We start from the raw sequence: 12,710 nt of genomic DNA, 5'->3' as shown, positions 1-12,710 counted from the left end.
TAGAGAGTGATCTCACCAATTTCACTTCTGCCTTCACTTTGCCAACTGCAAAATGGGAATAATCACAACAGCTCATTTTGAGGGAATTTGTTAATAAGACGCTTCATATGTATGAAGCAGTACAAAGTTTGCCAGACATGGGTGGATAGCTGGGAGCTTTGTCAATTCAGCAAGTGACTTAATCTTTTCTTCTTCACAGAGGCCCTGGTCCCACAGTAGACCTACACAGGATTCCAGGTATCAGGGTCTGTAAGCCAAAAGGGCAGGACATGTCCCAGAAAGCTGTTTATGCTGTCCATGGAACTGCAGGCAAAAGGCATAGAAATGTGAATGGAAAAAATAATCCATTTTAACAAAAAATGTTCTACTGAAAGTGTTTATACCTGCATTTCCTCACACTGCAACACAGTGCAGAGACAGAGCAATTTCTTAACACACAAGTTTTGTAATCCCAACATCCTTCCATTCTGGCAATCAGTCCTAAACAGTCAGCTGCACCCACAGCAGCAGAGGAAGCCCTGAGGCTCACCCTCTGCCACTAAGGCCTACTGGCACAGAATGCTCATTATTAATTTCATCATCACCAAAAAAGAGGGTGGTTTAAGCAGTTTGCTTAGTGGGAATCATGTCTGCTGTGTGCTAACTTCCTAAAAGTGCCATGGAAAGGATCTAGACAAATATAAGTTGATCTAAGCCAGAAATCATTCTTGGGATGTTCCTAATAATTAACATAACAGAGTCAATCATCAGAGCCCAGGAAAGTTCTGGTTCCTTCTGAATCTGCTTTTTACCCTGATCCTGATTACCTTATCTGACATTTTGATTACCTTCCTTCTTGACCTGGAGAGCATGTCACAACTAGCAATGGAAGGCATTTTTCATCACAGGTACTTCCACAAGCTGCATAGCTAGCACCACTGAAAAGGACTGTTAAAATATAAAATCTAGCAATTTAGGGATAGCATTGGGAAAGTAAAGAAGCATGTCAAGCACCATTTTCATTTCCAACTATCTCTGCTTTCTCAAAGTCTGAAAAGTGGGTCCCAGCTTTTCCAGGTTTGGCTGCAACACCATGTAAAACTTATTGCACAAGTGACAATACTGGTTGCATTCAGAGGCTGCTGTCATTGCCTGGATGGGATCTGATAATCTGCAAAATCCTTTAGTCTGCAAGATGTGATTAACTGTGAAAGGCAGAGTTATTGAAACAGACTGGAGAAGGATGTGAAACATTTCTCTAGAATCTACATACACACCACCTCCATGTCTGGAGGAGGGGCCACTGCAGAAACACTTGCTTATATGTAAATCCTTTTGTAGGGACATGCAGAACTTAAAATTGTTCTCCTCTATTAGCTTTTCTTTTGGACATGTTTATTATTCTGTAGTTACTCTACCAGCTCTTTGATCTGATGAAAAAAGCACATTTCTGGCAGTCAGCAAAACTGGTTTCTATTTACATTCTGCTGTTAGAATGATTTGGCATAAATTTCTGTTGACAATGACTCAGACCAGGGAATTGTTCTGCCTGAAAACTAACCTAATAAAAACCTCACAATGTTAGTTTTCAGCTAAATCCATGACTGTTAACCAGGTGGCCACACACATTCTCCCCAGTGCCTGTACCCAGGGAAGGCAGGAACAAGCAGGAGTGGTGCCCTGGGCTTGGCAGCAGCCCTGCCTCATCCCTCAGGAACTGTTTGTGGAGCTGCAATGATTAATTTTAAAGCAAAGATGTGGTGCACACCAAGATTTGTGGTGCTAAATGCAGTAGTTGGAGCACTCCCAAGGGGAAAATGCATTAGAAAAGGCATTTATGTGCAGGACATGAGTTTTAGCTTGGACTAGGCCAGTGCTGTGGGACAGGTGACAAGTCTGGCGACTCCAAGGGCAGCCTGCTGGGGATGCCTGGTGGAAATTTCCTCCTTCCATGTTGAACATGGCAACTGCAGCTGTCACCAGCACAGGCACATAGACCCAAGCAGACTGAGCAGACAGGCACCCTCTCCCAGCCTCCAACCCAGGAAAGGCTGTCCTAGGAAGAGCTGTGCTGTGCCACCCTGTTGGAGCTGTGCTGGGGATCCTGTTGTGCTGGGGATCACCTGTGTCAGCTCTGAAACACAAGCTTTCCACTGGCCTCACAAAAGACCTCCACAGCTTTCCACTGCCCGAGAGGAATAAATAGCAAAAGCATTAAGTGTGTCTACTATTTGGCACAGCAGCATGTTTTAATAACCCCTGCCCCAGCAAACTCTTCATTGCCAGAGAACAATGCAATGCATTTAACATTCTTCTGATTAATATTTATGGCTACAAGCCACCCATTGTTTTTACTGCATAGCTGGTAATCAATAGGGGCTCCAGAAAATAGCAGGACAAGCCAGGGTAAACTGTGGAAGCCTTGGTTCTTCAAGAACTAGGGAAAATGGCAAGAGGTCTTCCTCCTCACCTACGGTTTTGCAGTTTGTTTTAAAAGCGGAAGTTTCACTTGGGTTCATAAATCTGCATTTAAGTGTCTCAGTGTGCTGACACAGGTTTGGAAATGTTTATCTTAGCACTTGTGCAGCCTCATTAGTGTGGAATGTTTATACTCGCTCTTGCATTTTCACTTACCTGTACAGTTATGTATTGTGCACTGGAACGCTGTACTAATAACCCCACTGTACCTCCAACACTGTTTCACAGTAATTGCTCCCCCAGGTGCTATTTCCAAGAGATTTCTACATTTTAGCCTTTTAAAGACAAGTAGGCCTTGTTTTACTCTGAAGTTGATGGGAAAGGATGTACTGTGAAATTTGGCCCTATTCTATTTCAGTGCCTAATTGATTGGTTGGGGATGGTGATCTGGAAACCTGAGCAAGGTTATACTGCATTTACTCATGAGGACAAGGCAAACATTAAACTGTAATTCCTGAAGACCTGGGCACTGATACTTCCTTGTCTTGTGCTTTTCTTCTCTTCAGACTAAGAAAATTATGTGTATTAAAACTGATAAAGAGCATTTTATGTGCATATAAATATATCTTTACAGTATGACAATTGCAGTAGTAGTAATAGAAGTTGCTAACATGTTACATATCTGTGATGAAATCACACTGTAAATTTTATATAAAACATACCAACTCTGTAAGTTTTTATATATATGAAAAATATACAGTTTACAAGATTAGGTGATCTGAGGGTAGTGTGCATTGTAAGTGATGATGATTTCCCATCCCTTCACAGATTTGTGCCTCGGATTTACACACTCTCATAGTGCTTGGGAATGGAATGTGCACTGATACAAGTAGAATCCAGCATCTTTCTGTGTGCTCTGCTCTAAAAGGCAATCCAGGAAATCCTCTATCCTTCTTACACATCAGTCACACAGGCAACTAAATCTTCCCTCAGATCTCAGAATTTCTTCTCTTTCATACCCAAGTGAGGTTTTACTCAGCAACAGAGGGGCTGGGATAAGAAGATCCTTATGAGACTTCAGATACTCCCACATACAGGGGGGGAAAGGAGCACCAGACAAGCAGACACCTCCTGGCAGATGGGAGCAAGGATGGAGGTAAGCATGGGGAAGTCATTGGAGGGAGCTGGGGACTGGGAAGGCAAAACCATTCCACAATACCAGTGGTCAGGTAGGAAGACAAGTGAAAGGATCCAGAAGAAAGAGAAAATTCAGAAAAAAGGATCTCCAGGCAGCAGGGGGGATGTCACAATTGTGCAGTGACACTGGACTTACTTGCATCCTTTGGCAACAAAAGCAGCTGTCCCCTCAAAACATATCCCCCCAAGAGGCATTAGTGCAGTCTTTGCCACACATAAAATCTTCAATGAGTGTTAAATGAGTGTTAAACTTCATTCTTCCTCCATCAAAATCCTCACCTCCAAGCACAAAGCCCATGTATTTTACTCTGTTTGCTGAACTTAACAGGCAGGCCAGAAGCCAGGCGGAGGGGATGGTTATTACACACACACATGCCCCCCAAAATACAAGTGTGGGGAAAGACCACAGACAGCTGGGATGACAACCTTTTACATCTTTATTTGCCAGTTAAGATCCTTTTATTCCATCAATGCAAGTATGCAGAACAGCAGGAAACCATGTTTTAAGCAGCACATACCAGTTGGCTGAGAATAAACTAACTACATTCCCCAAGCAATGTAAAAGTAACAATGCACATCATCTTCTAAAAGAAGAAACAAACAGATGTTGCAGCCGAGAGGCACAGCAGGCAGCTTCCGTACAAAGTAGTTTGGCTGTTTAAAATGCTAGAACCAGTCCTTGCCCATTTCTCCAACCCCACCCCCAAAAGTCCTAGTATAATTTAACCACTTTTTTTTTTTGCTATCTACATAATATATAAAATATAAACTCTGTTTACTTATAACACTTAATTTTCTTGATAAATAGCTCTTTAAAATATCTACTGTACATATGTCCATGCGTTGACATTATATATATATATAGCATTTATATATATGTATGTATGTCTGAAAAACAATAAATATATACTTAATATTGACACAGCAACAAACTGAACGTTTTCTCATTTTCAAAATCAAACAAAAGCAAACCAGTGGGAGAGAAACAGTGAGTGTTGCTCGTGAAGCACAGCACAGCACAGCAGGGAGCTTGAATTCCTGCCCTGGCTGAGCACTCGGAATGCCCCGTACTGGAGCAGTCGTGGTGCTCACCTATCCTGTAATGTATTAAAAGCCACTTCAAGTTGTAGTTAGCCACCCTGTATGCCACGTGTAACACAGACTGAGCAGGAGCTCAGGGGTAACCAGGGAGGCTTGCTCCAGGTTTGCAACGGAATGAGAAACAGAGAGGGCAGGGAAGTGAGTCCAAAGGCTGATATAAAAAAAGGAAAACAAATAATGGACAGCACATGGCTGGAAGGTCATAAATAACCAAGGTAAACAAGTCAATAGAGTTAAGTGCTTTTAGAGACAATGGCTGGCATTGCTGCAAAAAGTGTCTTGATGATCTGTTGCCAACTCCATGGAATGAATCAGTTTTCCCACTGCCACAAGAAGACACAAAGGAAACTCAGAAGGCCAAATTCAGATGTTAAAAATGGGGTCACTGTAAGATTCTGTGAAGGCTCAGGTTCAGAGCTGAACCTGCCCAAGGGCAGCTGAATTCACTGAACATCCTTAAACCAAATGGATGAGATTTTTAAAGTATGGATTTAAAAAAAAAATAAACAAAAAAAAAAAAAAAAACCCCAACAAAACAAAAACAAACAAAAAAAACCAACAAAAAAAAAAAAAAACAACCCCCCCCCACCCAGCCCCAAACAATTTATTTCACACATGCCAAAACATAATAAAAGATTTTAGAAAGCTTTCATTTCAAAACAGCATTCTTTAAAAATAGAACTTAATCCCAAAATTAAAAAAAATGTATATAAATACACTTATACAAACACGTGTTCAGTTTTGGATTGACCATAGCCATTCTGTTTATTCATTTTATTCAAAATGTTGAATAAAAGCTATTTCAGTCTGACCTGTGCTGATACCCTTCTTTCCTCAACCCCAAGGCCTCGATCTGGCAGCTTCAAAAAAGACATTACTTGTTTGGACTGTGGCTTCATACACTCATTAAGTCATGAGGTTTTGACATCAGTTCATGAATGCAGCATTATGTGTAGTCCCATTTACTTTAAAATTTCTTCTTTTCATGAGCAAATGGAAGTGGGCAGTTAAGGGGAAATTATTTTTATTGGACAGACTTCACCCAGCAGCTCAAAAAAGAGGAAATTTTAAAGCAGATAAGACTGCCAAATATTATTCAGTCACACTTCATCTCTAAAATTTACAAACTTTGCTCCCCACAAGTAGCAACTTCAACAACAACAAAAAGAAACTGCTGTCCTGATTAATCCTGCCATTTCACATTAATTCCACATACCCAGAGATCACTGCAGAGGTCGAAAGTCCAGTGTTGAGTTTCATACATACTAAGGGTACATCACTGGGCCACTGGAACACCAAACCAGTGTGGAGTATCTGCACAAAGCCACAACTCTGGCTTGTAAATACAGAACTTAGCAGTGAACAGACTTGATAATGAGTGATATTTTATGCTGAAAGACATAAATAAAAGTCAAATACAAAAATTCCCAGCAACAAGAAGTTCTGTCATCACTCCTTTCTGATTCTCTGCAAAAACAACATCAAGATTAATGTTACCTTTATCCAGTAAATAAAATATGCCTTTTCTTGGTATAACAGTGAGTCATTTTAAATTGTCTGGGTCTATTCCACATGGACACAAAACTAAACAAGAAATTGAATTGTCATTGTGCTGTGACCACACGCAGCAGAAAAGCCTCAATTTTTTGAATGGCTGAACTTCCAGGACAGCTGTTTACTTGTTCAGTCACTTTTTGGAAAGTTATGGAAAAGAAGGGAACACTTAGTACAAAGAGGATATTGCCTCTGATTGCCCGATGCTGGCTGGACAGGGATTGCAATCAAATTTGGCTGATTTGCTTCAGCCAAAGCAAAGGATGAGCTCCAGAGCAGCCCTTCCTGAGCCAAAACTCATCAAGGCATGGCCCAATTCCCTGCTATGTTGGCTGCATGGGTAAGATCCCCTCGTGCCTACTGGGTATTTGCTCACCACACAGCTGATGTACTACGGATTTACCACATGCACGGTACTGGATGTAGGAAAGCCCAAGCTCCTGCAGAGTTCTTACACTTCCATGTAGGACTCCACTGAGATCAGCACTGAGGATGTGCCTATCCAGCAGGAGTGTGGGATAGATTCTGCTTCCCCAAGGGCAGGGTCCCTTCCTGAGCTCCCACACACAGAGGTGGAGCAAGGCTGCTGCTGTCACCCTCGGGAAGTGCAGCCCTCACCCTCCACAGCCTCCCTGCAGGGCAGGCACAGAGGCACCAGCCTGCAGACACCTTCCTGCTGCTCCCTGCTGCAATCACCACCCTCCCTCCGGGCACATTTAAGGAGTGAAGCTGTGCCCTGCTGTCACAGTGCAGCATTGGCCTACCCCTGGTGTGAATCCCAATGCAATTCCAATGGGAAATAAGACACCCTCTCCCAGCTGACTGTCCCAGCACTGGAACAGAGCCCTGCAGAGCATCAAAGCTCACCCTTTGGCTCTTTCTGTCTTTGGCAACAGACCATAAGGATCAGTATCCCATGTGCACAGGCTGATGGCAAAGGAAAGAGCCTCTCCAATAGCAGTCCTGGGAAAGAGGAATGAAATTTCTTATCTAGTGTATGAACAAGTTAATTTGGGGGCTACTGTAAATTCCAGCAGTAGCTGCAGTTTGGCTCCTAGGCCTGCACCAATTTAGCAGCATTCATCTCAAACCTTGTGGCACAGCATTAAAAGTGCAATTCCAAATACATGTTTCCTGGGATGGTACCGCTTCTGAGTTCAATCAAATACATCTCTGCTATCTGCTGCCCAAATTCCTAAACCCAACTTGAACTCCAGAGGCTACTTAGGGCAAATTCAATGTACTTTCAACTGCACCAAAGGAACAGAGGGCTGGATGCTGCCAAGAAAAAATCCCAGACTATAAATGAACTATTTGTCAGAATAACAATACACATTCAATAAATACACTAATTCTTTCCTCCTCCAAGCCAGGTGGAAATTTAGTATGTTTACACTTGACACTGCAGCACCTTCACCTCCCAGAGAATGGAAAAACTGCCATACAATCCTGAATGCATGCAGCTCCGGCTGCCATCCCAGTTAGGTAGCATAAATGTAGCATCTCTGCTACTATTACAAGAGGAGGTTCCACCCTGTCCCTGCTCCCTCTGGGCCAGCACAAGGAGCTGTACAAGATTCAACCCATTTGCAAGCCAGTACAGACAGCAGCATCAGATGTCTGTGTAAGCAAAGCATTGCATTTTCTTTCTGCTGGACGTCTGCACAGAGGATGGATGATGCCTGCCACCTAAACCTTTGTGTCTGGGGCAGAAAGTCTGAGCTCAGCAGTACTATCCTTACTGATGTGTCTCGCCTGTTCACTGCAGGGGCAGGGGAAAGGATTCTAACTGGCATCACAAAACCCAGAAAGACAGAGAAAAGAAGAAAACACAGAGAGGAAACACGGCCAACATTTGTGAAGCATAAAGAAGGACAAAGACATGAACAGCAACTCCAACACAATCGCCAAACTGAGAAGCAAGATTCACAAACATTGTGGTCCATGTTTGGTTCCACTTTTGGATGATGTTTAACTAGACATGGTTAATTATCCACCAGGCTTGCATTCATGACTTGAACTAGCCACTCTTTTCAGTAAATGGGTTTTGCTTCACTGTATGAAAACTCTCTTGATCCCCTTGGGGGTAATTCTATTTTTCAGGAGACAGCTGATTTCTTGGTCAAATCCTTTCTTCTGTGTTATTTACTTTTCAGGGCAGGAAGTGGGTAGCATGGTATATACCATGACAGTTGCACTGGGAGATTCGTATTGGCACAGATACTACCTCTGGAATTCTCAGAGAAACCCATTAAAAAAAAAACAAACAACCAAACTTGTCAAGGGCTGCTTCCAAGAAGGAATGATGAAGCCTTGCCCGAGGTTTTAGCCGAAACAGCCCCAGAGAGAGTTGCTAGAACTGGCAGAACAGCATGGATAGAAACAATTCTCCCCTTGGGTGTGGTTTTGCAGTATTACATTATTCCTTCATCAGTCACACTACCACACTTTGGGGACTATTTAACAAAAGGTCATATATATGCTCTTGAAATATTAAGCACATATGAATCAATTTTGGGCTGGAAGTCAAGTTTCCTAACTTCAGCCACACCAAAATTTAGAAGCCAGAATTCTCTGCAAAGAAGGAAGACAGGCATTTCCAGTGGGCATCTCTTTCTATATTAATCCTAGGGTGAACTGAGTCAGCCTTTGGAGAGCTCTCTCTGTATTGACTGCAGTGTTCTTGCTGATCAGAACAAGACAACCAACTCTGAGCTGACTAAAGCCAGATAAGATGAACAACACTATTGATGCCCTCCTGTTCAAAAACATATTTTCTCTTTCTATTTACTGCTCACCCCAGTGTTCTCTTACTTCCCCTAGTCAAAATTAACAAAAAACCCTGAAAAGGTTTTTCTCAAGTTTAATATGATTTAGTGCTATATGCTTGTGTTCTACTTTTTTACTATCTCAAGACCTAGCACTGTAAACACATCAGCACTGGAGCAGCTTTACTCAGAAAAACAGTATCCCTATTTACTGGGATAAATCATGTGCCTTTCACAATATTCTTTCAAGAAAATATTCTCAAAAGAATTATTTCAAGACTGCAATCTAAAATATTAAAAAGAAGAACAGGACAAACATAGCAAAAAAGTTTGTCCACCCCTGCACTGGTGACAGGGAATGATTAATACAGTACCAGCAGCTGGCCACTTTAAGGAGGTGAGAAGGCTGGGGGTCCTATGTAATTTTTTTTCCTTGTAAATAGATGGGAAATTTCCTCATCCCTTTTGTTTTTCACTCACACTTACCACTTGGAGGTGAGCACTTCTGGATTGAGGGATGTGAAATTACTTGTTGGTGTGCATCTCTCAAGTGTGAGTTCACAGTGTTTTAAAAGAACACCGCTTGTGTATGCAATCAAACATTGTATGGTTTTGGGTTATATTCCTACTGTTTCCCACCTAAAACCAAAATGCACAATGAATTCACTCAAAAGTCAGTCCCAAACACAGGAAATTTTGTGCAAATCTTTGTAAGACTAGCCTGAGTTCAGCTGTATAATAAACTCCATTATCATTACTGGGTCGTGCCACCTGCCATCCATGAAGGTTTTCCATCATCCATTTTATTCGGAAAACCCATAACACTGACACTTACCAGGAGCTCACAGAAGAGCCTCCCTCCCCAAATACCCAGGCATATGCATTGTGGTTGAGGACCGCTTTGTTTTAAAAGCCACACATTTTCCTATTTAATTGTGCTTTAAAAAAAAAAAATCAAAACCAAACAAAGCAAAAAACAACTACTAAACCAACACGGAGAAGCTCCTAACAGGCTGTATGAAAAGTGAACTGCCAAGATTTTCTGAATCCTGCAACACTGCAACACTTTCACATCAAGTCCTGTTATTCTGTGTGTTGGTTGGAGGTGTAGTAATACAACATGGTGGTGTCAGCTGTCATGGTAGGAAACATTCATGTCAGACACTACAGAAAATTTAACGACATGACAGTACCTTCACAGCCCTCTGGCAGGTCAGGAAAATCTAAAAGGATCTTCCCAACCTTTCACAGTAAACACAATTGGATAATCTAAAGCACCTGCAAGCAGGGGATGAGTCCATGATATATCTTTGCAATCAGCCAGCTAATACTGTTATTAAAACAGTTAAGTTTATCAGCTCTTACGTCTCCTGTCTGTTCTGGGCATTTCGAAGGACCACATCAGTTTGGCATTTAGCTGCCAACAGATTTAATTGATCCAGACACTGCATTTCCTTCTCCTGTAATCCTCAGCTAAGACACCCAAGCCCTTCACAGGGGCTGAATTACCATCTCCTTCAAGAGCTGTCTGGTTCCTATTCATTCCTAGGAGCTCAGAGGAGCTAGCAGTACAGAGACATCCTGCTCTTCCGCATGGCTTCGCTGATCAAGTATGCCGGGCTCAGTTCTGGCTCCTCAGTCATGATTGAAATGTTCTGCCACTCCCCCAGCTGGTTTGACTTTTTAATGGTGTCCACCACACACAGGGCGTACAGACAGTCGTCAAAAGTGGCGGCCATCGTAAGGGGCCTCCCGTCCCAGGTCCTCCTGTCGTCCTGGTCCTCAAAGGCCTGCCGGACAGCCTGGACCATCTTAATGGTGCCCCGCAGGTAGGGGGATGGGATGTCACTGAAGGCCTTCTCCGGAAGCAAGGAGTTGCTGACCGGCGTGGAGTCCTTCAGCAGGAGCTCCCGCTGAGGAGAGCTGTTGCTCTGCCCGTAGAGGTCAGTGCCTATCACAGTGAGCCGTCCCGCCGAGCCCACCACGATGATGTCCTGTTTGAACTCCCCTGGGATGTTGAAGTTGAGCGTCACGGTGCAGCACACGCCCCCTTCCAGGACCATCTGAAAGGTGCAGAAGTCATCGCTGGTGATCTGCCGGATGCCCTTGATGTGGTCCGTCTGCTTCACAAAGGTCTTGAGCAACCCGTGCACCTTCACGGCCTTCTGGCTGGTGAGGAAGGTCAGCAGGTCGATGATGTAGGTGCCCACCGAGTGCAAGCCCCCGCCTCCCATCAGGTCATCGCAGCTCCAGTTGTACTTCTTGCCCAGCAGGCTCCCGCTGTGCACCTGCACCTCGCACACCAGCAGCTCCCCCACGTAGCCCTCCTGGATCAGCTGCTTCATCTTCACGAAAGCAGGCAGGAAGCGCAGAACGTTCCCCATGATGCTCATGAGCTTGGGGTAGTAATGAGCCGCAGTCATCATCCTAAAGGCATCCAGGGGAGTCGCCGTTCGGTCACAGATGACGTTCTTCCCAATGCCTGAAACGGTGAGAAAAAGAAAATCATCAATAAACTTTTATCAATGGAGTAAGCTGAAAGCCTCAAGGTTATTCTTAAAGACTAAGCCAAGGAGAAAGACCCTAAAAGAGTAACACCATATTGAAATGTTTTCGAGGCACAAAGACTCACTCTGGCATGCTTCCAAAATACATGTAAGAATTTTTTAAGCACCACAGTGAAAATGTGATCCTTTTCATTTTCAAAAAGCATTCCTGTCTAAAAAGAGCTCAAAGGTGAGAGCCTGAACAGAAAAAAGTAAGCTCCCTTCTGGGAGCAGGTATGAAACCAATCACCCACCTCAGCCATCTCACAGACATCTCTTCTATGACAACCTGCCCATGCAGGGGTTTCTGTGAGCTGAATCTGAGGTTCAAACTCAAATCCCTGAAGGGTATGAATGACACAATTGCATGTACTCAGTAACTTAACACAGGTACACTGAAAAGCCTGGCTTTGTCTTCTCAGTACTCTTGTCTCTCCCTCTTTCCTGCTCAGACTGTTTTAAGAGGCTCTGAGGAGAGAAGTACTGGGCTTGCTGCTTAATTTAAAATGAAGAAATTGCTTCTCACTCCTAAAATGCCCTGCTATTCTGACAATGGCACTCAAGTGTTTTTTGAAGCAGTTCTGCTGAAATGTCAGCAGTGCATCCATGGTGCCAAGGGAGAGTCAGGATTGCTCTAAAACAGGTCAAATGTAGCTGTGACAATCTGTTCCCTCGTGGAATTGCCCATATGGCACACTGCTTACTGAAGCTTGCATGACAGTCCCCTTTTATCTGGTCATCAAGGTGTGCAACTGGATGCAGTGAAGGCTAAATAATGGGCTTATTACTGATTTCTCCTCCTCAAACACTTCCATTCTGTACTCACACACACATATAGTGACAGAATCTCCAGTTTCCTTCTTAGTTGCATACAGAGACATTTTATGCTTAATGATCAATATTAGGTAAGCTGTGGAACACTCTGGATATAAACTATGACACTAAATATGACCTTTACCTGGAGAGCCTTGGGCTACGGCTGGGCCTGGCACTTAAAAGAGCTGAATTTGGGTCCTTGCTGATGGAGTCCAGATGAATAAATTTATTTGCAAAATCACACTGTATTTTCATTCATGTTCCCTTCAGGTAGTTTTAAAAGAAAAAAAATCTCTTTTTCTTTTCAGAGCTGTTCAGAGTATAAAATTTT

General features: G+C 43.1%; 1 protein-coding gene across 1 annotated transcript in view; it reads right to left on the bottom strand.

The window, feature by feature from the left end:
• Positions 1 to 5,229: 5,229 nt before the first annotated feature.
• GFOD1 (Gfo/Idh/MocA-like oxidoreductase domain containing 1) overlaps positions 5,230 to 12,710 on the bottom strand; it is a 71,407-nt gene continuing 63,926 nt past the window's right edge. The window contains exon 2 of the mRNA XM_058030351.1: positions 5,230 to 11,499. Coding sequence (XP_057886334.1) covers positions 10,580 to 11,499 — 920 coding nt within the window. The 3' untranslated portion in view covers positions 5,230 to 10,579. The remainder of the gene's footprint in view (positions 11,500 to 12,710) is intronic.

Source organism: Melospiza georgiana, chromosome 1 (genome assembly GCF_028018845.1).
Source record: "Melospiza georgiana isolate bMelGeo1 chromosome 1, bMelGeo1.pri, whole genome shotgun sequence".
Lineage (NCBI taxonomy): Eukaryota > Metazoa > Chordata > Aves > Passeriformes > Passerellidae > Melospiza > Melospiza georgiana.
This window is presented reverse-complemented; position numbering and strand designations above follow the sequence as displayed.